Below are 23,605 nucleotides of genomic sequence, written 5' to 3' on the forward strand. Positions count from 1 at the left end.
GCACAAGCTGCTCGTATGTGTGGTGCATCTGATCCTTACTTATTCTCCACCCTGCACCCTGAAGTTGTGAGAAGGCCACTCCCAGGTCTCAATTCCTCTGGAGAGAGGACTGGATTTGTTATCTTCCTGCGTCAACTTGAGTCATAATCCAGCAGTCTGCCCCCAGAGCCTGGTACTTCTTTTGCCTGGTACTTGCCCCACACCCCACCAGCTTCCCTCCTGGCCCAGTGCCCACCACACCATCGGAGGGTGGTCAGGCCCACTCCGTAAGGCTGGACACCATCACCCCAGACAGGAGCATTCCGATGGCTGCAGCAACGGAGTGACCGAGCCATATATACGTCCAGCGTGACTCATAGACTGAGATCAAAGCTGGCCTTGATCATCTTGGGACTCTGAAAAATATTGGCATAATCATCCCTCATCTATCCAGAACCAGCTTCCTATCAGTCAGTGTCTCCTTTCCATAATTTAGTTATGAACCAGGAATTAATGCACAAATACAAATGCCTTCAAATAGTTACTTTGAACCTGGGAAAACTTTACGTTATACTCATTTCCACCTAGCTTGGTTATTTGATTTCTAACTCCAAAACGTTTTAGGAAAAGCAAACTAGGAAAGGGAAAGCAGCAGCTATGTGGCAGGCCTCAGGAAATGATTGCCTGATAATTGATAATATGCAAGGTTTGGAAAAGTATGAGACCTCCAAAAGAGGGAGCAAACAGTCCTTTGCATCTGATATTACCACTCGGCACAAAACCTCATGTTTATAACGTAACCCCAAGTCACACACATGCAAACATGAGTCACCTTCAGCATGTTCCCCGAGGATGCCTAGGTGTTTCCGAACAACTCCCAGACCTCTGGAGGCTGCATACCTTGTCCAAAGTTGAGAGGGCTCCCCCATGTAATGTATCCCCGGAAGCTTTAGCATAATCACAGTACACGAGCAGCATGGTCAGTTCTCATAATTTGTACTGTAGTTCTCAGAAACTGATGGGAATGTATTTTTACAGTTGATATATTTACAACAGTAAATATATATTCATATATTTAAAGCACAAATTGTGCTTTATTTGCTGCCTATATCCTTGTTTCTTGAATTAGCTAATGGAGGGGAAAGAAACCTTGACCAATTAATTGTTAATGACTTCAGTTTTCTGATGAACTTCACCTTCCTCATCCCTAAAATGAAGCCAATAATACCTGCCTGAAGCACTTTGGATGACCATGAAAATCTAATAGGATGGCTATGTGAAAGTTCTACAGAAAGGAATAAAGAATGTGTAGTAATTTCCCTTATCTAGATTGGATCATGGATCTAAATTACAGAAGGAAGGAAAACTACAAGTACACATTACTCAAAGGTTAGAGATTAGGCAAATCTTGAAGACAGATAATTGACAGAACTGGGCACAGCTCAGAGCAGACTTCCACCAGCATTAGCAACAGGCTATTCTTGGGGAAAAAGTGACACCTACTGCATCTAACTATACTGCAATGGACCTAGAAAACCAAAAGTCTTCAAACTTGTGTTCAATGTTAGTCGGGCATGAGATCCCTACTTCACTACTGCAAAAATAAAAAATTAGGAATAGTCATATTGTATTTCTCTGGAAAAATCACAATCTCCTTTCATTTAAAAATAACTGTTGTTTTTCATATTCAAGTGTAATGCATATTAATTATAGATATTTAAAGAACATAAAGATCCTCTAATAACATCATTATCAAACATGTCTTAGTGCTGCTGCCACTGCCATCTTCATTTCTCTTCATTCTTCCATTTTTTTCCTTCACTTATTCTCCTTCCCCACCTCTTCGTCGTCCTCCTCCTTCTATCTCAATTCATGCACATTGTAAAAAATAAAAATAAATAAGACAGTAAATGAAAAGTAAAACCCCTCATCAGGGGTGACCATTGCTAACAGTTTGTTGTGTGCTATGCCACACAATTTTATAACAGTGGAAATACATTATCTATTACAAATGATTATAAGATAGTACTGGTTGTCATTGCTGTCCAGCCAAAGATCACTGGGAACACACCTGTAGTCAAGCAAGTTGGGGTTATTACTCTTTGCTCTGGGGGAGAATGCATGGCATGGGGAACTGTGGGGTGTTTCAGTAAGAGGGTGTTAGAAAGAACTTATTATGGGACTCAGGCTTGTGCTAGGGGGTTTGCAGAAGGGTTTAAGGAAGCAGGGTAATTCTGTGTGTGGGTATCTTAATAACTCTCATCCGGAAGGAGGGAAGACTGCTGCAAGGCTAAAGCCAATGAAGAACTTGTAAAGAAGCAGCAGTCATTCCTATTAGCCAGGACTGGAGGCTGCTCGGTCATTTTGTGGTCTGGACAATGTTCTTGTTTTGCCTGTGTTGAGACATGATTATAGAGTGATCTCATTTTTTTCTTCATCATCAGCACGGAGTGTCCTTGTCTGATGTTGGTGTTCTATGAAATCCTTTATGTTCAATAGGAAAACACCGAGGCCTGGCTATAAGTGCCAGGCCAGCTCCTATCTGTCAGGGACCACTTTTCTCTTTCTTATGTTTCCTCCTTTTTTGCTTAACAATGTGGACATTTTTTCATGTCAATACTGAAGCTTATTTAACCAAATTTCACTTGTTGAATAATTGATTTTTTCCCAACATTTTAGGCTTATAATTAATATAAAAATAAAAATCTTTAGAAGTATGTCTTTGCACACTTATACTGCTATTTCCTTAAAATAAATTTCTAAAAGTGTAATTACTGGATCAAATGATATATACACTTTAAAGTTTTCAATAGATATTACCAGAATGCCCTCCATAGAGTGTGTACTAATTTCATTTCCAACAATAGTATAGAATGCCCACTCTCCACAAATCCTTGACAAGGTCACCAACCTTTTTTTCTTGTTTTTTTCTGGTTCCATAGACAGAAAAAACATCTTATTTTAAAGTGTTTTATTATGTAAAATTTGATACACACAAAAGACAAAATGAGGCATGTATATGTCTCACTAGACTACACTACATTAGACTGTCTCAGTAGCTTCAGGGGAGTCTGGTTAGGTGGTACGAATGCTTTCATTGGCATCCCAAACCTGTTTCTCAAGCTGCTAGTTAAGAAGAGAGGTCAGTAGAATGAGGTATCTTTGGGTTCCTCAGATTTGGAACACAGCTTAACAATAGCGCCTTTCAAAGTGTGTTGCTGTCTGCTTACTCATCTGCCTATCCTTGAATTATGAGCTTTAAGGGGACAGGGACTATGTCTTATTCACTTTTGTGTCTCCAGAATCTAGCCCAGAATCTGACCTAAATAGACCTAAATTAATATTTAATGAACACTCCCCAATCTATTTTTTTAAAATTAATTGATACATAAGTAGTTGGAGGTGATAAATTAGCTATAGATTTTCTATGTAAGAAACATACTTATACATAAAATTCAATTTGTCCAACTACTCTGTTGGAATAATTCCTACAGATTGGAACTGCCAGGGCAAAGTATATACAAGATCTAAATTTTGACTAAATTTCCCAAAACTGGAGTAAATTTTCCCAGTGTTTAAGAGTTCCCTATTTCCTAAAATTCTATACAAATGTTAGATTTCTGTATTTGTGATCATTGATAATGTAATATTACAAAGAAATTGCTTTTTCATCTATTAATGTTAAGCTACATCATCTTCATATCACCTTATTAACCATTTGTGTTATTTCATTTTCCTCTGTTTCTTTTATTTTCATTTCCCTTGTAATGTTAGTCTCTTTGTTACTGATTTCTAAGAGCTCATTTACGATTAAGAATGTTAACATTTTTTCAAGTATTGCAAATGAAATACCATGTTTTTCTCATTTATTTTACTGTGGTGTTTTAATTTTTGGTTGTACAGAAGTTACGTATTGAAATATGATCATGTTCTGTTTTATATATATGAAATGAACAATGAGTGAAGGAGGAAACACCACTCCACTCTAGGAAGGCAAGACCCAGTTCTTGGAAGTTGATCTCTAATGGGCACTATTTGGGTACTTTGTACACTGCAGGGATTCTGAGCACAAGCTTTGGAATCCGAGAGAACTGGGTTTTAGTCACAACTCAGCTACAAACTAACTGTATGACCTGAGCAAGTTATTTCTCCTTCGAGCCTCAGTTTCACTGGCCAACAATGTGGCTAACAACACCAGTCTTTCTGAGATTGAGTTTGATGTAAAAAATGTTTAGCTCAATGCCCACATCATATCTAGCACATGATTATATTTTAGGGCATTATTATTAAGGGCAACTATGATTAGGGAATTTATGCTTGCAAAGTGGTATTGTGCCTTCCAGGGATACTTTGATTCTTTCACTCTGAAAGAAAGAGCAGAGAGGACCTACCTGTGGACCCAAAGCAAAGAAGGGTCCAGGATGGAGTTCGGAACACAGACAGGGAGAAGTCGTTTGAGGTCTAGGAGAAGGACACCCTAAAGCTATCCCTTGAAAACCATAAGCCTATGAGCAGAGGATCCCAGGGGCTGCCACTTGGTACTGCAGAACCACAGGAGCTGGGAGCAAAGTGGCCTCCTATAAGAGTACTGACCAGTGGATGGTGTTGGCCTCTCAGCAGGACCTGCATTCTTTCCATTACCCAGTGGGTCAGCTAGGCAATGGCTATATTCATTCACTCAATAAATATTGAGCATCTACTATGTGTCAGGCACTGTTTACTGTTCTAAGCATTGGGGATACAACAGTGAACAAAAAAGCCATAGTCCAGGCTTTCATGGAGTTTGCAATCTGACAAGAAGGAAAATAATTAAAATAAGCAAACAAGAAAATACAAATTGATGATATGCTATGCTGAGAATTAAAATAGGAGGATGTGATAGGAAGTAACTGGGAGCTACTTTATACAGAGTAATCAGGGTGGGCCTCTTTATGGAGGCAATGCTTAAGATAAAGCCTGACTGACCAGAAGGACTTGCAAAGATCAGGGGAAACAACTAGTTCCTCCTAGTTGGGAACAAGCTTGGTGTATCTAGAAAGCTGAATGAAGGTCGGTGTGGTTGTTGCTCCTGAGTGAGAGGAAAGTAAAAATAGTTTAGATAGATGGACAGAGGTCCTAACATGTAAGGCTCTGTAAATCAGAACAGAGGATTTGGATTTCATTCTAATTGTAACGGGAAGTGATAGGAAGGGTTTCATTTGGAAGGAACAACATTATCTTATTTAGTTTTCTTTTCTTCTTCTTTTTTTTTAATTATACTTTAAGTTCTAGGGTACATGTTGGTTTGCTGCACCCATCAACTCGTCATTTTTACATTAGGTATTTCTCCTAATGTTATTCCATCCTCAGCCCCCCACCCCCCAACAGGACCCAGTGTGTGATGTTCCCCGCCCTGTGTCCATGTGTTCTCACTGTTCAACTCTCACTTATGAGTGAGAACATGCAGTGTTTGGTTTTCTGTCCTTGTGACAGTTTGCTCAGAATGATGGTTTCCAGCTTCATCCATGTCTCTGCAAAGGACATGAACTCATCCTTTTTATGGCTGCACAGTATTCCATGATGTATATGTGCCACATTTTCTCAATCCAGTCTATCACTGATGGACATTTGGGTTGGTTCTAAGTCTTTGCTATTGTGAATAGTGCCACAATAAACATACGTGTGCATGTGTCTTTACAGTAGCATGATTTATAATCCTTTGGGTATATACCCAGTAATGGGACGGCTGGGTCAAATGGTATTTCTAGTTCTAGATCCTTGAGGAATCCCTACACTGTCTTCCACAATGGTTGAACTAATTTACACTCCCACTAACAGTGTACAAATGTTCCTATTTCTCGGCTGGGCATGGTGGCTCACGCCTGTAATCCCAGCACTTTGGAAGGCCAAGGCGGGCAGATCACGAGGTCAGGAGATCAAGACCATCCTGACTAACACGGTGAAACCCCGTCTCTACTAAAAATACAAAAAATTAGCCGGGCGTGGTGGCAGGCACCTGTAGTCCCAGCTACTCAGGAGGCTAAGCCAGGAGAATGGTGTGAACCCGGAAGGCAGAGTTTGCAGTGAGCTGAGATCACGACACTGCACTCCTGCCTGGGTGACAGAGCAAGACTCTGTCTCAAAAAAAAAAAAAGAAAAAAAAAAGCATTCCTATTTCTCCACATCCTCTCCAGCATCTGTTGTTTCCTGACTTTTTAATGATCACCATTCTAACTGGCGTGAGATGGTATCTCATTGTGGTTTTGATTTGCATTTCTCTGATGACCAGTAATGATGAGCATTTTTTCATGTGTCTGTTGGCTGCATAAATGTCTTCTTTTGAGAAGTGTCTGTTCATATCCTTTGCTCACTTTTTGATGGGGTTATTTTTTTCTTGTAAATTTGTTTAAGTTCTTTGTAGATCCTAGATATTTGCCCTTTGTCAGATGGATAGGTTGCAAAAATTTTCTCCAATCTTATTTAGTTTTCAAAGGTCACAGTCTATATCTAACTCTAAGACAGCTATAGTAAATTACAGTAATTGTGGTTTTTATTTGCCCAGCCAACTTAACCATGTCCCTCTTTCTGACAATTTAATCCTGACCTCCCTGGGCACGGACTTGACTCAGGCCTGACCAATCATAGTATCCATTTCCTTGCACACAGTCATTGGTATAGTGTGGGCATGTGATCTAAGCTGAGCCAATCAGAGTCCTTCCCTGGGATTCCTGGATTGGAGCTAAAGATGAAGTCTTGTCTCTAACATACAGAGCTAAGAGAATGTGAAGGAAAGATGGCAACCGTCTTTCCTAGTTCTAGGAATATGTCCATTTCCAGCAAGCAGAACATGCAGAGATGACAGACTAATGGAAGAAAAATAATCCTGGTGGCATTAACACTGATTCCAGTGGCTAAGGCCTCAGTTCCTGAGGCCCTTCTTGCAATCCTGGGGAATAACTACTCCTTATCTTTTCTACTAAGTGAGACACTAAGTTTCTCTTTTTACTGAACCCTGTCACCACGAGTCCTCCCTAATTCAACAGCCCTTCTTACCCAGGTATTTTTTAAAATATCCAGTCGCCATTTCTCTAAAAGGAAATTCACTGTACTCCATGGAGAAGGAAGAAAGGAGAGGAAGTAGCAGGTGCTCGATAGGAGGGGTGAGTGAGTTTATGAGTGCAAAGATTTAGTATATGTTTCCCTTCAATAAAGAAACAAAGAGGACATCAGCAGCTCTTGGTCCTAGCAAAAGGGTCTGAGGCCATAATTTTTGTTTTTGTTTTTGTTTGAGACAAGGTCTTGCTCTGTCACCCATGCTGGAGTGCAGTGGCATGATCATGGCTCACTTCAGTCTCCACCTCCCAGGCTCACAGGCTTAATCCATCCTCTCGCCTCAGCCTCCTAAAGTAGCTGGGACTACAGGCATGTGCCACCATCCCGAGCTAACTTTTGTATTTTTTGAGAGACAGGATTCCATCATTTTGCCCTGGCTGCTCTGGAACTCCTGGGCTCAAGTGATCTGCCTGCCTTGGCCTCCCAAAGTGCTGGGATTACAAATGCGAGCCACCGCGCTGACCCTGTGGCCATACTTTAGGCACAAATGCTTAGTACTGTGGTCTGAGCACAAGGCTATAATAGCCCTTCTCCATCTGCTTGAACTTGCATAGTCACGTGGCTTGCTTTGATCATTGAAATGTGATCATGCATGTTACTTCTAGACAAAAACATTAGGGGCCTACCTATGGTTAGCCAAGTTCCCTTTTCCTTTCTCTACAATCATGGAAACTTGTGTCAAGATGGAGCCTCCCTGAGCCTTGGTTCCCGAGTGACTACCAAGGATAGACATAGCGCATGAGTAACAAATATTTTAAGCCACTAAGAGTGTGGGATTGTTATTGCATCATAGCAAAGCCTGCCCTGGCTAGTAACACAATAAATGCCCAAAGTAGAATAAGAACTTACCTAGCAAAGATCTTAATGACAGCTGTATTACAAATCTTTGTAAAGGTAGCATGTGGACACCTTATTTTGTTGACTGGAATCCTGTAGGTTCATATTCCCTTTTTTCCAAGGACGTTTACCTAGGAATTACAAGGCAATCTCAATCTATGATGACCTATATTATTATGATGAAACCATAGGCTTTGTCTGGTAAAAAAAAAAAAAAAAAAAAAAAAAAAAAAAAGTTAATTTGGTGGATATGTGTGGGGAGAAGTTGCATTAGGGGGATGACTCCTGCAAAAGGTTGGAGGGAGGTCCTCTTTCTTCATTTTGGGCACTTGGTGCTCACTCAACTCCACCCCATTTACAGCTATTCTGCTCTATCTATAGGTAGGTTCATCACGCATATGCTCCAGACAGATCATTTTAGAAATGCTGACATTAGTATAGTGGGCAGGAATTTTTCTCCACAAACTCATAGGTACAAAAACTATTTATTTCTATTTATTTATTTAATCAAGTTAACCCGATTCTAAGCGTCCAGTCATCTGATGAGATATTTGATCTCAGCCATCTTGAGGGTGGTCACCCCTCTCCCAAGAATTCCACATGAATCCAGGGGGCTCATGTGGCTCCCAGCAAAGGGCAGAAAACCCTCTGGTTCTTATGACTGCCGCTGAGAAGCTCCTCATCCCAGCCCATACAGAGGGTGAGCAGCTCCCTCCTTCCACACCAAGCATGGGGACCCTTTCTCACAATCCTCTATGCCACAGCTGTCTCCAGCAAACACACATTCCATCCCAGCAGAGGTCTGTCACATCTGAGGAAGTGGCATGGAAGCAGGGCATAGGTCTACATCACTCAAAGAAAAAACTCCCATCCCCGTCCTCACCTCGGGGAAGGCCACTTCTGCCTTCTCTCTTCTTATGGAGGAAGGAATTGGAGCTTACGCATCAAACACACTTAAGTGTGTCTTGAGAGTGCTGAGGATGGGTGGCACGTCCTCATGTTTTGGGCAGGCAGAGAGTTCAGATGAACCCATGTGAGGTGATTAATGGCCCTTACTTGACAAACATGCAACGTGCCTAATGAAGGCCTGAGGCCTCAGCCTCCCTGATTAGACAGGTCCAATCATCCTTCTCAATCATTAATCTTCAGAGAATCCCTGCTGTCTTAAAAATGTACCCAGGTTTGTTTTAATAAGGTATAGTAAGACACACAGACACAGAAATGACTGTCATCGAGGAAGTTTATACTCACAGGTTCCTAGAAACAGGAGGCAAAGCACACTATACAGGGGGCACATGGGGAAGCACCAGGGTCAGTCGGGATGCAGAGGGAGCAGGGAAAACATGGGCAAGAGTGCTTATTGTGGTTTCCATTGGAAGGAATGAGTGAGGCAGGGTAGGCCGACTTAGGATTGGCTAGTTTGAGTAATTTCAGCAGGCTTTGGGGTAAAGAGGCCATCCCTAGTTGTCTGGTGCCTGGCCCTAGGTGATTAGAGCAGGCAGATAGTGGCTCAGAGTATAAGAGCCCTGGTCTCCCTCCTCCTTGAAAAACTCTTCTCTCCCACTCCCCATAGGAAGCCCAGTCCCCTTTGACATCTCCCCACCTTCCTTCCTCCCCCAAAGAGGAACTAGGCCATAACCTCAAGTGAGTGGGGTTGAAAGATAGGCTGAGGGTAAACCAAAGAACACACAGCCTTTCTCCATTCTATACAAAGGGATCTCAGGCCACTAAGGTCAGACAGGTCTGAGGATTATAAAAATCACAGATCTGCCTCCCAAAACCTAGAAACCAGCAGCTATGAGCTGTGCAGAGGTGACCCAGAACAGGACATCTGTGAAAGAATGACTGTCCTTTACTGAGTGAGGCTTAATATGATTGCGACTGTCATGGTTATCTTTTTTTTTTTTTTTTTTTTTTCCTTGAGATGGAGTCTTGCTCTGTCGCCCAGGCTGGAGTGCAGTGGCGTGATCTTGGATCACTGCAAACTCCACCTCCCGGGTTCACGCTATTCTCCTGCCTCAGCCTCCCGAGTAGCTGGGACTACAGGCCCCTACCACCGCGCCCGGCTAATTTTTTGTATTTTAGTAGAGACAGGGTTTCACCATGTTAGCCAGGATGGTCTTGATCTCCTGACCTTGTGATCCGCCTGCCTCGGCCTCCCAAAGTGCTGGGATTACAGGCATGAGCCAGCACGCCCGGCCTATGAATGTCATGGTTATCATATAGTTAAGCTATATGGTTATGGATAGCAAGCCCATTTTTGCAATAACAACATCTATTGGTACAGACAGGTCTTTATTGTTGACATATTTTCTCATTTAATCCTTGCAGCAACCCTGAGGTAGGTTTTATTATCCCCACTTCACAGATGAGTAAACTGATGTCCCTAGGTTAGGTTAGTTGCCAAAGATCACTCATTTATTAGTGGCAAAGCCACTGATAATTCCAAACCCAAGGGGACTCTTTTCAGTAGTTCACAGGCTGCTGCCAAGGAAAGTAGAGCAGAAAACTTCAAAGGGGAAGGACTGGATCATTGATTGGAGCTTGAGGGGCTCAAGCACCAGGGATGAACGAGGCACATTCACAGGCCAAGACCGGGACTCAGCAGGAGAAGCCTAGAGCCATGTGCGAGTGGTCAAGCAGGAAGAGGTCTTGACGTTTGGTAAGAGTTGACAATGTCATCAAATACACATAGAGCTCAGCTTCCAGGGACTGGAGAAACAAGAAGGCCTCCAGCAGCTACCAGTCCAGGGACTGGCCAAAGTCAGTCAGACTCAAAGAGAACTGAGAGGCCACAACAGTCTTCCAGACCCAGCAACCTCTGGCATCTCAGTGGTAACTCCGTTCCAGCAAATCACCCTGTTCCAGGCAGGGCCAGGCCAGGGAGAGCTGCCACAGAATGATGCCATCCTAGCTTGGCCTCAGTGCAGTAACCTCAGGACAGTGGTCCTTTAACTTTGTTAAAGCCTTGAAAATCTGACAAAAGCCATAAGACCTCCCCACAGAGACATACAGACACACATGTACAAAAAACATTTTGCATACAATTTCAGGGAGTCCATGGACCCCAGGTAGGGGGGACTCCTGCTTTAGGACAAGGGTATCACCCTGAGTAGTCACTGATTGCAAACGTATCTTTATACTGCTCATATATCCTATGACTGTTCCCCTTCTGTTGTTCCCTAATCATTAGAATGTTGTTAATTTTTAATGGGAGCCAAGGAAATGGGGTACAGCCTACACTCTAGCCAGAGAAAGCAGCTGTGACATGGCAGTGGTGGCAGCCAGAGGGTAAAAACAAAGAAAAGGATGGGGTCATGTGTACTTCCCACCCAGAAGGTCACTTTAGGAGCTTTTCTCTACTCAAATTTAGAGTAAGGTTGTGGGGCAATGGGGAGAGGGGCAGTGTTTCAGTTCCTTTTAGAAAGGAAAGTAATTCCTCTATGGCTACAGGGTCTAAAGTTCTGCAGGCAACGCCCCCATTCCAATCTTCTCCCTCCCCATCCCTCATAAATATTCCTAAGCATCGTCCCAGTCATTCATGCACATGTGGCCAGGTCTCCTATGAACACCATGTATTTACATGTACTCTTTCATGGAAGGGAAACTGAGATGGGGAAGATCTCAGGGCAGAGACTCCATGTTGCAACATGGGGATCATGCACTCCCCACAGATTCAGATAAACGTGAAGAATAAGCAGAACCACCCCAAGGACTCAGTGCACATTTGGCCCCAACCACCTCCAGGGCTCTTCCTTCCGGCCAGGCTCCAACCAGAAAGCAAAGTCATAACTATGCCCTGTGCCCCATCCCCAAAACTAATGGGCCCAAGATAGGGGGCCAGGGATGAAGGGTTACAGGGGTTCAGATGTTAGGGGGAAGCCCTGATTTGCTGCAGAAAGCAGTTCTGATTTCTCATGGGAATCAGGAATCAGGCAAAGGTCTGGCCCCAAGCCCATCCAAGCTCAGAGAGAACAGATACTAAAGTCCAAGTAATGACTCATACTCAAAGAGAACTCAGAGGCTGGGATGGTCTTCCAGGCCCAGTGACCCCCAGCATCTCAGTGGTTACTCTGTTCCAGTGATCACTTATACACTAGTGGTCATTTGCCCAGCTCTAGATGGATGTTTCATCACATGTGGCTAGAGGAGCCCCAGTTAGCCGAATGTGGGCTGGGCTTGGGCAAGGATCAAGCAGGAAGGGTGGTGAGAATCCACCAAAGCCACTGCCCCTCTTGGCCAGGGCCAGCGGTAACCGCTCATCTTCAGGAGAGGGGGAGGGAGGGTCTTGGCTGTAGCTTGTGGTCCCAGAAGGTGGAGCCCCCAGGTCCAAGCCCACCTTGTCTCTAGCCAGAAGTTCCCTCTGTCGCCGTCGCTGCTGACGCCGACCAATCAGAATGAGAGTCAGGGATGCTGCGAGAACCCCCAAGAAGAAGCCTGCCAGTCCCACCCCCACTGTGTGGGCCTGGCTCGGAACATCTCGCTGGCTGCCCCATACCAAGCTGTAAGCTGCTACCACACGGGCTGCCCCACCCTCCTGACATTCACAGGCATAAGCGCCCATGGCCCCTGGGGTCACCACCACCTCCAGTCCATCCCGCCGGGGGGTGAGTGCAGTCACTCCACTGGGCTGGTGCCACACACAGGATGCCCATGCTGAGCTTGAAGAACATGGCAAGACCACATGCGCAGCTGTAGCCACAGGAACTTCAAACACTACTGGACGTTCTGCGAGAGACAGCAAAGGCACAAAAGGAGATGAGGCTAAAGGCTGGAGGTGTGATGAAGAAAAGTGTGGGGTGATGTCAGACATGAAAAGGGGCTATGGAGACTAAGCTAAAAAGGGGATTACTAAAGAGGCTGAGGCCCGAGGTTCCTGGCTGCCACATCTTCCAGGATCCAAGGTTTAGAATGGTTCCAAAATGAACAGCTCTCTAGCCCCTTTCCATCCACTCCACCCACATTTCCCTAATTCATACAGACCATACAGACCTCCAGGCTCTTTAGGACACAAAGAGGAGACATCTGCTGACTCTATGTCTTGGACCAACCTATAAAGAAGAGAATGCTTGGTAAATCCAGTGTCAACATTCCCTTCAACCCTCCTCAGTATTACTGAAGACTCCCTCATTCAATATATCTCCCATCATCCCAGAAATCACTCCAGAAATTATCAGTCAAGTTTCTCCGCATCACCAAATTTTTCCCCAATACCTCTTAATATTACTCATGACATTTCATTTGCCATATCAAATTCCATGCATCTTTCTAGCAGACCATGGATAGCTAAATTTGCACTAGGTCTGTTGTAAAGCTGTTTAGTGGAGGTACTTTAAAAGAAACAGAATCTTCTAAGAAATGAACCTGGTTCTCCACAACCACAAGATTTCTCTAGGAAAAAAAAGGATAAAAACTATAGGGATTTTTTTTTCTCTTATTTAAGAGAAAGAGCAAACTCCTTTTCTGTAGAAGCTAATCAAAATTCCTTTAGGGTCAGTGAGGTGACTTCTTGTTTCCTAAAAGCTGCTTGTCTCTACAAAGGAACTCTTCAATAGTGGTTGACATATACTGGCCTATGTGTTATTTCAAAGGATCTGGGGTCATCCAGCCGGAAGCTCCAGGCACAGTCCTGGTACTTCCAGGATTTGGATGGACTATATCTGATGGAGGATAGCAAGATGGACTGCTCACTGCTGAACTCTCTGGCACCACTCCCAGAGGCTGGGAAGTCAATGAGACCCCTACACTAGGGTTGTCAGTGAAAAGGTCTGAATCTTTTCAGGTAAAAGGTCTGAACACACAAAGCCTCAATCAAACACAGACTCATCTGAGTATGAACTCCTTCAATATGAATTGAGGTCCCTGAAATGAGCTCCCAAGACTGGTATGAATAGATGGAAGTTTCTTGGGTAAAACCAAGGTTGATTAGTCTAGCTGAGAGTGGGGAACACAGGAAGACCACATGTACAGCTGTTGCCACAGGAACTTCACAGTCTATGTTCTTCTCCCTTGGATGAACTGAGGTATGGGCAATGTACACAAGAACAACCCAGAACACTGGCATAAACACACACCCCACACTCCCCACCTCCCCCCTCCACTCATGTATACCTTAAGGGAATCCTTGAGGCTCAAGTATAGAGGATATCTAAGACCAGTGAATTCTTATTTTAATGGAAATTAAAACAATAAAGGACAGAATAAAGCCCTTGCTTTTGTCTTAGATGTTTAAAAGTTTTCCCCCAAAAAACTAAAAGACCAGGTTAAAGTTCTTAACCAAAAATGCCAAGCTGGCCAAGCCTGTCATCCAAGAGTTACCTTATATCCCTAACTGGCAAAAAGTCAAGAATCTGATCAAGAGATGGCATAAGATTTTACACTTATAATTCAAGACAAATATCAGAAAAACAAAATTAAATGTTATGACTATTCTAATTACATGTCAGTTTTTTCTTTCATATCTAGTCCTACAGATCAGTTACCATTTTAAACATTTCACTCTGTTTTGACATGTGTGAATTAATCTGTTTTATTCCAAAAGACAAGTACTTTTACCTCTGCAGAATTTGTAGCCATGGGGTTTTGTAATATTCTGGGTTTTGTATATACTTGAGGTTCTGTAGTATACAAATATGCTATAAATTAACTGGACTTCAAAATAGGAAATCTCAAGGTCAGTTTGCAAAAACACTTTCGAATCAAGTGATTAAAAATACTTTACTGGAAGATTTCAACAATTAAAAGACACTTAAGAAACATATCAACCAATTACAATTAATAAGCATTATTTGGATACTGACATAAACTTTTAAAAATATATGCAACAATCAGAACACTGACTGGATATTTGATGACATTAAGAAAGTAAGTTTTTGGTATATAATGGTAATATGGTTTTTTTTTAAAGCCCTTGTATGTTAGAGATACGGAAAGATTTATGGATGAAGTGAAATGATGTCCAGGATTTGCTTCAAAGTAGCTGGGAATGAGTAAACGTACTGATGAGGCAAGATTGACCAGGAGCTGATGGTTGTTGAAGCTGAGGGATAGATGCATGGAAATTCATTATACAATTCTCTCTACTTTTGGATATGATTGAACTTTCCCACAATAAAATGTTTTTAAGAGTCCTGGGCTGGGCGCAGTGGCTCACACCTGTAATCCCAGCACTTTGGGAGGCCAAGGCAGGTGGATTGCTTGAGGTCAGGAATTCCAGACCAGCCTGGCCAATGTAGTGAAACCTCGTCTCTACCAAAAATACAAAAATCAGCCGGGCGTGGTGGCAGGCACCTGTAATCCCAGCTATTCGGGAGGCTGAGGCAGGAGAATCGCTTGAATAAGGGAGGCAGAGGTTGCAGTGAGCCGAGATGGCGTCACTGTACCCTAGCCTGGGCGAGAGAGTGAGACTCCATATCAAAAAAAAAAAAAAAAAAAAACTCCTTATCTAGTAGAGATACATATTGAAATATTTAAGATGAATATGATATGATGTCAGGGATTTGCTTCAATGTGACATATGCTTTTAAGCTGCTAAATGGAAAATGGATGGTAGGAGCCCAAAATGGTCAAAAGAAGACCAATTAGGTTATTAGAGTAGTCCAGTTAAGAAGCGATGATGGCTTGGACTAGAGTGGTAGCAGTAGAGGTGGACAGAAGAGGGTGGACTAAGGACATTTGGGTGCTAGAATCAGTACAAATCATAATACAATGTGGGGAATTTCTGGCTTGAGCAACTGGATGCATGGAGGTCCCTTTACTGGAATGAGGAAAACCAGAGGAGGAGAATGTGAGAGAAAGAGGAAACAACAGTGCATACTCTGACTTGCTAAGTTTGAGTTGCTTATGAAGCAGCCAAGGGAATATCAAGTAGACAGTCGGATGGGGAGTTCCACAGCTCAACTAGATATATTTGTGGTTGTCATTAGCACTCAGATGGTATTGAAAGTAACGAGAATGAAACTGCCTAGAGAGAGCATGAAAGTGTGAAGAGAATGGGTCCAGGACTGAACCCTGAGGAATATCAACATTCAGTAGTTGGATAGGAAAGTAATGGAGACCAAAGAATGCAGTCATAGAGAGCAAGAGGAAAGTATTTCAAGGAAAGAGGGAGTGGACAACTATGAAAACACTTCCAAGAGCTCTCGTAAGATGAAAGCTAAGAAGCATCCAGTAGAGATGGCACACTGTCAGGTTAAGGCAGGTCCAGCAGAGAGACAAGGACATTGATGAGGTAGCACTAAACAGACAAACAGATGAGCTAGTATGGACTGACAGAAGGACACACGAGTGATGTAGACACTAACAGACAGAAAAAGAAAACAGCCTCCAGCAGGGCAGCATTAACAGATGAGAAACATAGACATATGGATGGGACAGAGCCCTGGCACAGTAAGCAAGAAATCCAGGCAGCTACACTCACCCTTGGTGCTCCCCGACATGGGCCACACACTCATCCAGCCGGAAGCTCCAGGCACAGACTGGGTCCTGGGCCAGGATGCACTCTGAGCAGCTCTGGAGACGGCCACAGTTGGTTGTATTCACTTGTGTCACCTCAGTACGGGAGCCAACCAGGAGCCAGCTCTACAAAAAGGGAGTGGGGAAGGGGAATACACTGGATCTCCCAGACCTCAGGGTCACAAACTGGCTCTGGACTCAGATGTCTCCCCAATAGACTCTCCAAAATCTACAACTCACCTGGTACAATTTCATGTTCTCAACTGGCTGTGGCTCTGGGAATAAGGCCAGATCTTCAAGAACACTGAGCTGAGCTCCGATCCGCACTGCTCGGTGGAGGTGTCCATCCTCTAGGGGACAGGAAAGGAACAAGAATAATTACATAATTGCCCCTGTGCCTGGGACTCAGACCTATATGTATTACAGTACCCTCTCTGTAATGAGAATGTGTATGCACTAGGTAGGCAACCTGCTTGACCACTAAATATACCTGTCCCCAGGTAGAGCACATCATACTCTTTCCCTGAGAGGCTGGTCACCCTGTGGGCCACGACTCTGAGATAGGCTGTATCTGTAGTGACCAGCAGGGGGTGGCCATCAGCTGGAAACACTGGCCTGTCCATGAGTGGGTGGTCCCGGATGAAGGTGAGTACGCGGTCAGGCAGGGAGAGAGATGAGCCAAAGTGCCGGAGCTTCATGTTGTTGGTGATGCACTAGAGGAAATACAGGGCTGGTGACAAAGTTTCCCAGGAACAGGACATGCCAGTGATGCTTAGTGGGGCTCTTGCCTTAATAGCAGCTCTTTACTTCAGGCCTAGAATGAAGATCTGCACCCTCACCTCTCCAGGTCTGGGCTGGGGCACATCATTGTCCACGACAGGCAGTCCTCTGTTGCAGTCATGTTTTAGTTCTCTGAAGGGACCATTCAGCACTGTCCGAACGTCTTGTGGTTGGAAGGCACAGACAGCAGAGATGGTAGCCCCCTCCCTGGAATTCACAGGTTGGAGCTGGATATCTGGAGGGGTCTGGGGATAGCAACTCATCCCTTGTCAAATGAGATGACCCCTGAGAAACGCACAGGGAACCATGCAGCCAAAGGCGGGAGAGTCTGCCCCCTCTGGAAGAGACAACACTGACATTGTGCCAACCCCACGTATCTCCCATCCTGTAACTCTCCTCCACACCAAGACCCCTCACCACTGGGAAGAAAAGATGCCATAAAAGATGGGAGTCGCTGCCCCAAGCTCAGGTCGAAGCACAGCAACATCCTGCAGGACAGTGGAGGCCCGGCCATGCTCAGGCCCTGGACAGAGCAGGTCAGCTTTCAAAAACGTCGTCCATCTCTGCTGGAGGGTCTTTCGGCCCCCGAGGTCCCCCTGGGATGACAAACACATGGGAGGTTCTCTTTAGATGATCATCATTGGGCAAGGAGCATGGAGACCAATTTAAGTTTCCTCCCTGACTTCAGGGCAGACAGACAGATGGGGAGACAGATACATACAAATGCAAGGACAGAGAGCCACACAGAGTAGCTGTGGGGATAATGAGATACGAGGGTGAAGGGGTCACAATAACAATGACAGTGACTAAGTTAACTGTGCCCTTATAAAGTGCTGTATTATGTGTTTTACATAAGTTACCTCATTTAATCCTCAAACAGCCCTCACGGACAGGCATCATTATTATCCTCTTTTTATAGACAAGTTTCAAAGACACTAAAGAACCTGGACAGAGTTGCAAAGGCAGTTAAACGGTGGGTAGGGCAGGGACTTGAACCCTGGTCTATCTGTCACCAGTTCCTCCCTTTAACCTCTACACTAGTCCACCTCCTGTAGACAGTGTGTCACAACGGTAATTGTGGGTGTCAAAGAGGCCAGAGCCTCTCTCTCACATTCCTCAAGCTCCCAGAAGAGAAGTCAAGGCAGAGAAAATAGGAGACACAGGAGAGATTCAAAGACAGAGACCCAAAGAGGAAAAGATAAGACAGGGGGACAGACAGAGCAGGAGACGACAGACAGACAGCTGGGATGGGGTCTCACCGCACACACACGGGCCACCCGTGGGACTTTAATGCGCTCGTATGAGTCAAATGCTCGGGAAGTCTCCGTAAAGAAGAAGTAGATTTCGTCGTCTCCATCTTCATCCCCCCATTCGGCTGGGCTCAAGGCCACGGCTGCGACAAAGGCTGGGGCTGGGAATACCAGTGGCCTCAGATCCTCACAGATGCAACCTAGGACTTCCCAGACTCCACCCCATCGGTCCCCCCAGAGGACCCCTCCCCCTCTCCCCACCGTTCAGCCAGGAAGGCAAGGTGTCTGTCCGAATCCAGTCCTCAGCACGACCCACTGCTCGGGTGATAATTGGCTCCGTCCCCAGGTAGTTTTTCACAGTGGCAGCATAGAGGACCCCCCCTGCAGGGCGACAGGGAGGAGATGGGCTATCAGGGACCCACTGAGGGAAGCAACAGAGGTCACAGGCAGAGTAGGGCATAAAGCAGGGCAGCGACTCTCAGGGACTAAGCACCCATGAGTGCCAGACTCTGCTGAGCACATCACAGATGTGATTATCGCATCTGTGTGATAATCACACAGGCATTATCGCAATTAAGGAAATCTAGACATAAACTGCTCCAGGGCAGTCAGGGAAACCAGGATTAAGAAAATACTGTGCAGAAATGTCCATGTGTATGAGAATAAAGGCGTCCCTCATAAAAATCAAGCTTGTTTCTCTGGGGATTTTTGTTGCTGTTTCAGTAATCCTGTAATGTGCTGATTGTACTGTGACTCTCCAAAAGGGGCATTTGCTTTGTAACAGGTCCCAATCTTATTTAAGTTGTCCCACTATGGTAAATGTCTCAGGGAATGAATGTTCTTTCTGAACATTAGTGGGCGTACACTGCTTTGGAAGAAGTCACCATTTTAGAGAATACTAGACTCACTTGGGGAAGTGATTTAAATGCAGATCCCTGGGCCAGCAATTCTCATTCAGTAGAGCTGGGCTTGGCTCAAGAACCTGCATTTTGAAGAAGCAATCAGAGTAATCAGATGCAGGTGATTCAGGACCTCACTTTGAGAGATACTAGCCTAGGAGATGAGTGGAGATTTCACAGGCAGCCAGGAGAAGCAACAAGGAATCAGGTCCTCTCTCCTAGTACAGTGGAGGGGCAGAGGTGCTCCAGGGATAGTGGAGATTGAGTAAGAGACAAATCACAGACACTCTGGGAAGGAAGGGGGGTTCAGCTCTGTGGGTTGAATGGGAGAGAACTGTAGCCACTCTGAGTACCACCACCAAGGGCTCTGACATGAGTAGGAGGAAAATGAATCAGAGAGTAGTATCAAGTCATGAACACCCTGGAGGTGTGTTGAGTATCAAAGGCACTCTGGAGAGAACAAGGTGGCATGCCTTCACCAGCTACTATGTACAAGGAACTGTGCCGGTGCTAAGTAAATCCCTGGCCCCAAGAACCCCCATGTGAGTCAGGAAGACAAGTGTGTAATCAGATTCTGGGAGGCACAGACTAACAGATATAGGGGACCCAGCTATATCTACCTGAGGGAACAGTATCTCAGAGGCAACAATGTGAGCTGGGTATGGGAATGAGAAATTTGCCAGATGGAAGGAGGACTTCAGGGAGGAAGACAAGCAACCAGTGAAGAGGGTAGCCATGCTCAGCCATGTGGGGGCAGAGAGGCTGCTGGGCAGGGCCAGTGAGCAGAGAGGAAGCTGGAGGTATGGGGATGGGCACTCAGCTGTGGTTAGTCTGCTCTGCCATGCCAGCAGATATGCACTTTACCCTGCAGGTAAGAATAAAACTGCAGAGATTTCTTTTTTTAGGAGGAAAGTGATATAAACAGTTTTGTTTTTTAAAAAGATAATGCTACTTAAAAGGCTATTCATACAGTCCAGGCAAGAATGTAAGGCCCAAAGTAAGGCAGAGGCAGAGGAAATAAAAGGGCTGGATTTGGAAGGTATTTCTGAGGTAGAATCCATTAACAGGATTTGAAATTCATCAACTGAATATGAGATGAGACAGGATGGAGTAAACCAATGTCTCTCAAGGTTTCTAGCTTCTAAGACTGATGATAGTCGGTGGTGACATTATTAACCGAGCCAGCAAATGATAGAATAAGGCCCATAAAAGAGGCAGCTAGAGAGGAAATGAGTCCACTTGTTGCACATCCTAAGGTTGAAGTGCCTTCAGGACATCGGTCAGAGATCCTGGAAAGCAATTAAGGGAAGAGCCTGGGAACAGGGCCAGAGTCAGCAACTTGGGAGTCATCATACTTCATGCTTAAGTCATGACATGAAAGTCATAGCCAGGGAAAAAGGTAAAGCCAGAAGAGAGCACTCATTTAAGGGGAGAGCTACCAAAGGCAACAGAGAAGATCAAGTCAGAGGCTAGAGAAGCAAGACAGGCTGATGTGCTGGAAGCGGATGCATGAAACCTCAACCAGAACCACAGGGCTCATGCACACTGGGGGAAGCAGCAGAGAGTGGGGGGCCACTTGGAGGGAAGCGTGATCATCCTGGGATCACAGATGCTCCAGAGAAGCGGCATGTCTCAGGCACCAGAAAGGTAACCAGCACTGAAGAAACACTCTACGCACAGAACAAGAGGGCCAGAGCCCTACAAGGGCAGCAGTGCAGGGTTGAAAGCCTTCTTTTGGGGTGGTGAAGTGAGACTATTCCATTATTTGCAATTATAAAAAGAATCCAAGTGTTTGGGAGCCAGGAAGACTTGGGTTTGAACTCAAGTACTAGTACTTGTATTAATACTAGTACCTAAGTATTAGTACTATGATCTTGGGCAAAGTAACTTTCCTAAGCCTCAGGTTCCTCAAATGCAGAATAGAGATAATGCCATCTTCCACTCAGAATAGTGCTAAGGGTTAAATAAGATAAATAAAGAGACCTAGCTAAGGCCTGGCACATGGTTGACATTCATTCATGTTAGTTAAAGCTCCTTATGAAACTTCAAAGGGCCATATGCTTGATCTGCCACCAGAAGAGGGGGAAGCTATACAAAGATATTCCATTCCTTTCTAGAAAATTTCAGTAAAGAAAAACTAAGTATTGGTCAAAGGTCCTGGCAGAAAATGGAGCAGCAAATGAGCCAACCCTCTGTATTTCCAAGTGGGGAAAAGTTGACACAGAGGCCAGAGTTTGAAAATGTGCCCTAAGAGCATGACACATTAAATGCTCTAAAACCAAAACCCTGGCAGAAGCCGTGTCATGGATACCCTAAGAATAGGAGATGTGGTAAAGCAGACGCTGGGAGCATGACTTGGTACGTAGGGTTGGAGAAAAACAATCATAAATATTCTGGAAACAGTAAAGGACCACAGATAACCATGCAAAGACTCAGCAGTAGATGGAGGTCACAAAACTTCCTAAGTGACCAATGTGGGAGTCAGCAACACTGGAGCCCAGAAATACTGAGAAGTGCACAGTCACTCAGAGTGGAACAGCCAAGGATCACTGACACTATGAAACAGCAGGAGGGATCAGACACTTTGGGAGCAAGTAGCAGGGCTCCAGGTGCCCTAAGAGTACGAAGGGGCTTGCAGCACATCTTACAGACAGACAGACAGATATACACGTACACATCCCTATACAGCAGAAGGAATAGCAACCATTTCAATATTGAGCATAGGAGTCCACAAGATCACCACATGTCCTGGACTCTTCAGGACACTCTCAATTCCAAATCTTGTGATTGTGATACATTGTTTATATAATAACACTGACCATACAACTGTTTGGCAAATTATTGCTGAATGGATCAAGGCCACATCTGCCATTGGCAAAAGATGATGTGCAAAAGTGAGTAATTCCCACAGTGATGAGTCTGCTCAACAAGCAGGTTAGAAAACACCACCAGGAATAATTCAACCCTATTTTTATTTTTTTAAAAATATGTATATATGCCTGCAAGCATAGGAAAGATTATTCATTGAATAATCCTTGTTTTTTGTAATTAGCATCTTTTAAGTTTATAGTGCAAAAAACTAAGATATTTTCTTTTTGAAAATACAAAAAAAAAGACATTGAAAGTCACAAAAGACGAAGAAACACAGCCAAAGAAAAATCATAATTATGTGTAAAAATAGATCCCAACTTGCCCAGATGGAAAGCCTGTAAACATGTGTCATGGCAGTGAATATTTCTCTACAGCCTGGGGGTTTAAAATTTCTATTCTGGCATCAAAATGCTTCCTTTTAAAGGGAAGTTACAATAGGAATTATCAGTTCATTAGTTTTTTGTTTGTTACCTTTTGTTTTTTTGTTGTTGTTGTTGTTTGAGACGGAGTCTAGCTCCGTTGCCCAGGCTGGAGTGCAATGGCGCTATCTCGGCTCACTGCAATCTCCGCCTCCCAGGTTCAAGTGATTCTCCTGCCTCAGCCTCCCAAGTAGCTGGGATTACAGGGACCCTCCACCACGCCCAGCTAATTTTTGTATTTTTATTAGAGACAGGGTTTCATTGTGTAGGCCAGGCTGGTCTCAAACTCCTGACCTCATGATCTGCCCACCTCGGCCTCCCAAAGTACTGGGATTACAGGCGTGAGCCACCATGCCCAGCCTACTTTTTGTTTTTAGGACAGGGTCTCACTTTGTCACCCAGGCTGGAGTGAAGTGGCATGATCAGCCTCAACCTCCTGGGCTCAAGCAATTCTCCCACCTCAGCCTCCCAGGTAGCTGGGACCACAGGCATGCGCCACTATGCCTGGCTAATTTTTTTTAAAGACAGGGTCATTTTTAAAGACGGGGCCTTTAAAGACCCCATCTTTAACGACAGGGTCTCAGTATGTTGCCCCAGCTGGTCTTGAACTCCTGGGCTAAAGCAATCTTCCCGCCTTGGCCTCCCAAATTGCTGGGATTACAGGTGTGAGCTACCACACCTAGCCTTGTACATTAGTTTTAAAAAGCTATTTTTTTTTTTTTTGGCCACGCACGGTGGCTCATGCCTGTAATCCCAGGACTTTGGGAGGCCGGGGCGGGTGGATAACCTGAGGTCAGGAGTTCGAGACCAGCCCAGCCAACATGGCAAAACCCTGTCTCTGCTAAAAATATAAAAATTAGCTGGGCGTGGCAGCGCATGCCTATAATCCCAGCTACTTGGGAGGCTGAGACAGGAGAATCACTTGAACCCAGGAGGCGGAGGTTGCAGTGAGCCGAGATCACGCCACTGCACTCCAGCCTGGGCGACAGAGCAAGACTCTGTCTCCAAAAAAAAAAAAAAAAAA

At 44.5% G+C, this 23,605-nt stretch overlaps 1 protein-coding gene across 4 annotated transcripts in view; it reads right to left on the reverse strand.

The window, feature by feature from the left end:
- Positions 1-1,634: 1,634 nt before the first annotated feature.
- SEMA4F (ssemaphorin 4F) overlaps positions 1,635-23,605 on the reverse strand; it is a 36,372-nt gene continuing 14,401 nt past the window's right edge. For 2 of the 4 annotated variants that reach the window (XM_054474843.2, XM_054474842.2), the window contains 10 exons: positions 18,654-18,773; positions 18,402-18,553; positions 17,560-17,738; positions 17,202-17,349; positions 16,853-17,075; positions 16,603-16,712; positions 16,328-16,488; positions 12,901-12,959; positions 7,921-8,039; positions 1,635-1,839 (listed from right to left, as the gene is read on the reverse strand). In XM_054474843.2, coding sequence (XP_054330818.1) covers positions 7,948-8,039; positions 12,901-12,959; positions 16,328-16,488; positions 16,603-16,712; positions 16,853-17,075; positions 17,202-17,349; positions 17,560-17,738; positions 18,402-18,553; positions 18,654-18,773 — 1,244 coding nt within the window. In that variant the 3' untranslated portion in view covers positions 1,635-1,839; positions 7,921-7,947. Of the gene's footprint in view, positions 1,840-7,920; positions 8,040-10,184; positions 12,637-12,900; positions 12,960-16,327; positions 16,489-16,602; positions 16,713-16,852; positions 17,076-17,201; positions 17,350-17,559; positions 17,739-18,401; positions 18,554-18,653; positions 18,774-23,605 lie in introns of those variants that run through there. The other 2 variants (XM_054474841.2, XM_054474840.2) reach the window with 1 other exon arrangement.

The sequence above is a fragment of the Pongo pygmaeus genome, chromosome 12, assembly GCF_028885625.2.
Source record: "Pongo pygmaeus isolate AG05252 chromosome 12, NHGRI_mPonPyg2-v2.0_pri, whole genome shotgun sequence".
Lineage (NCBI taxonomy): Eukaryota > Metazoa > Chordata > Mammalia > Primates > Hominidae > Pongo > Pongo pygmaeus.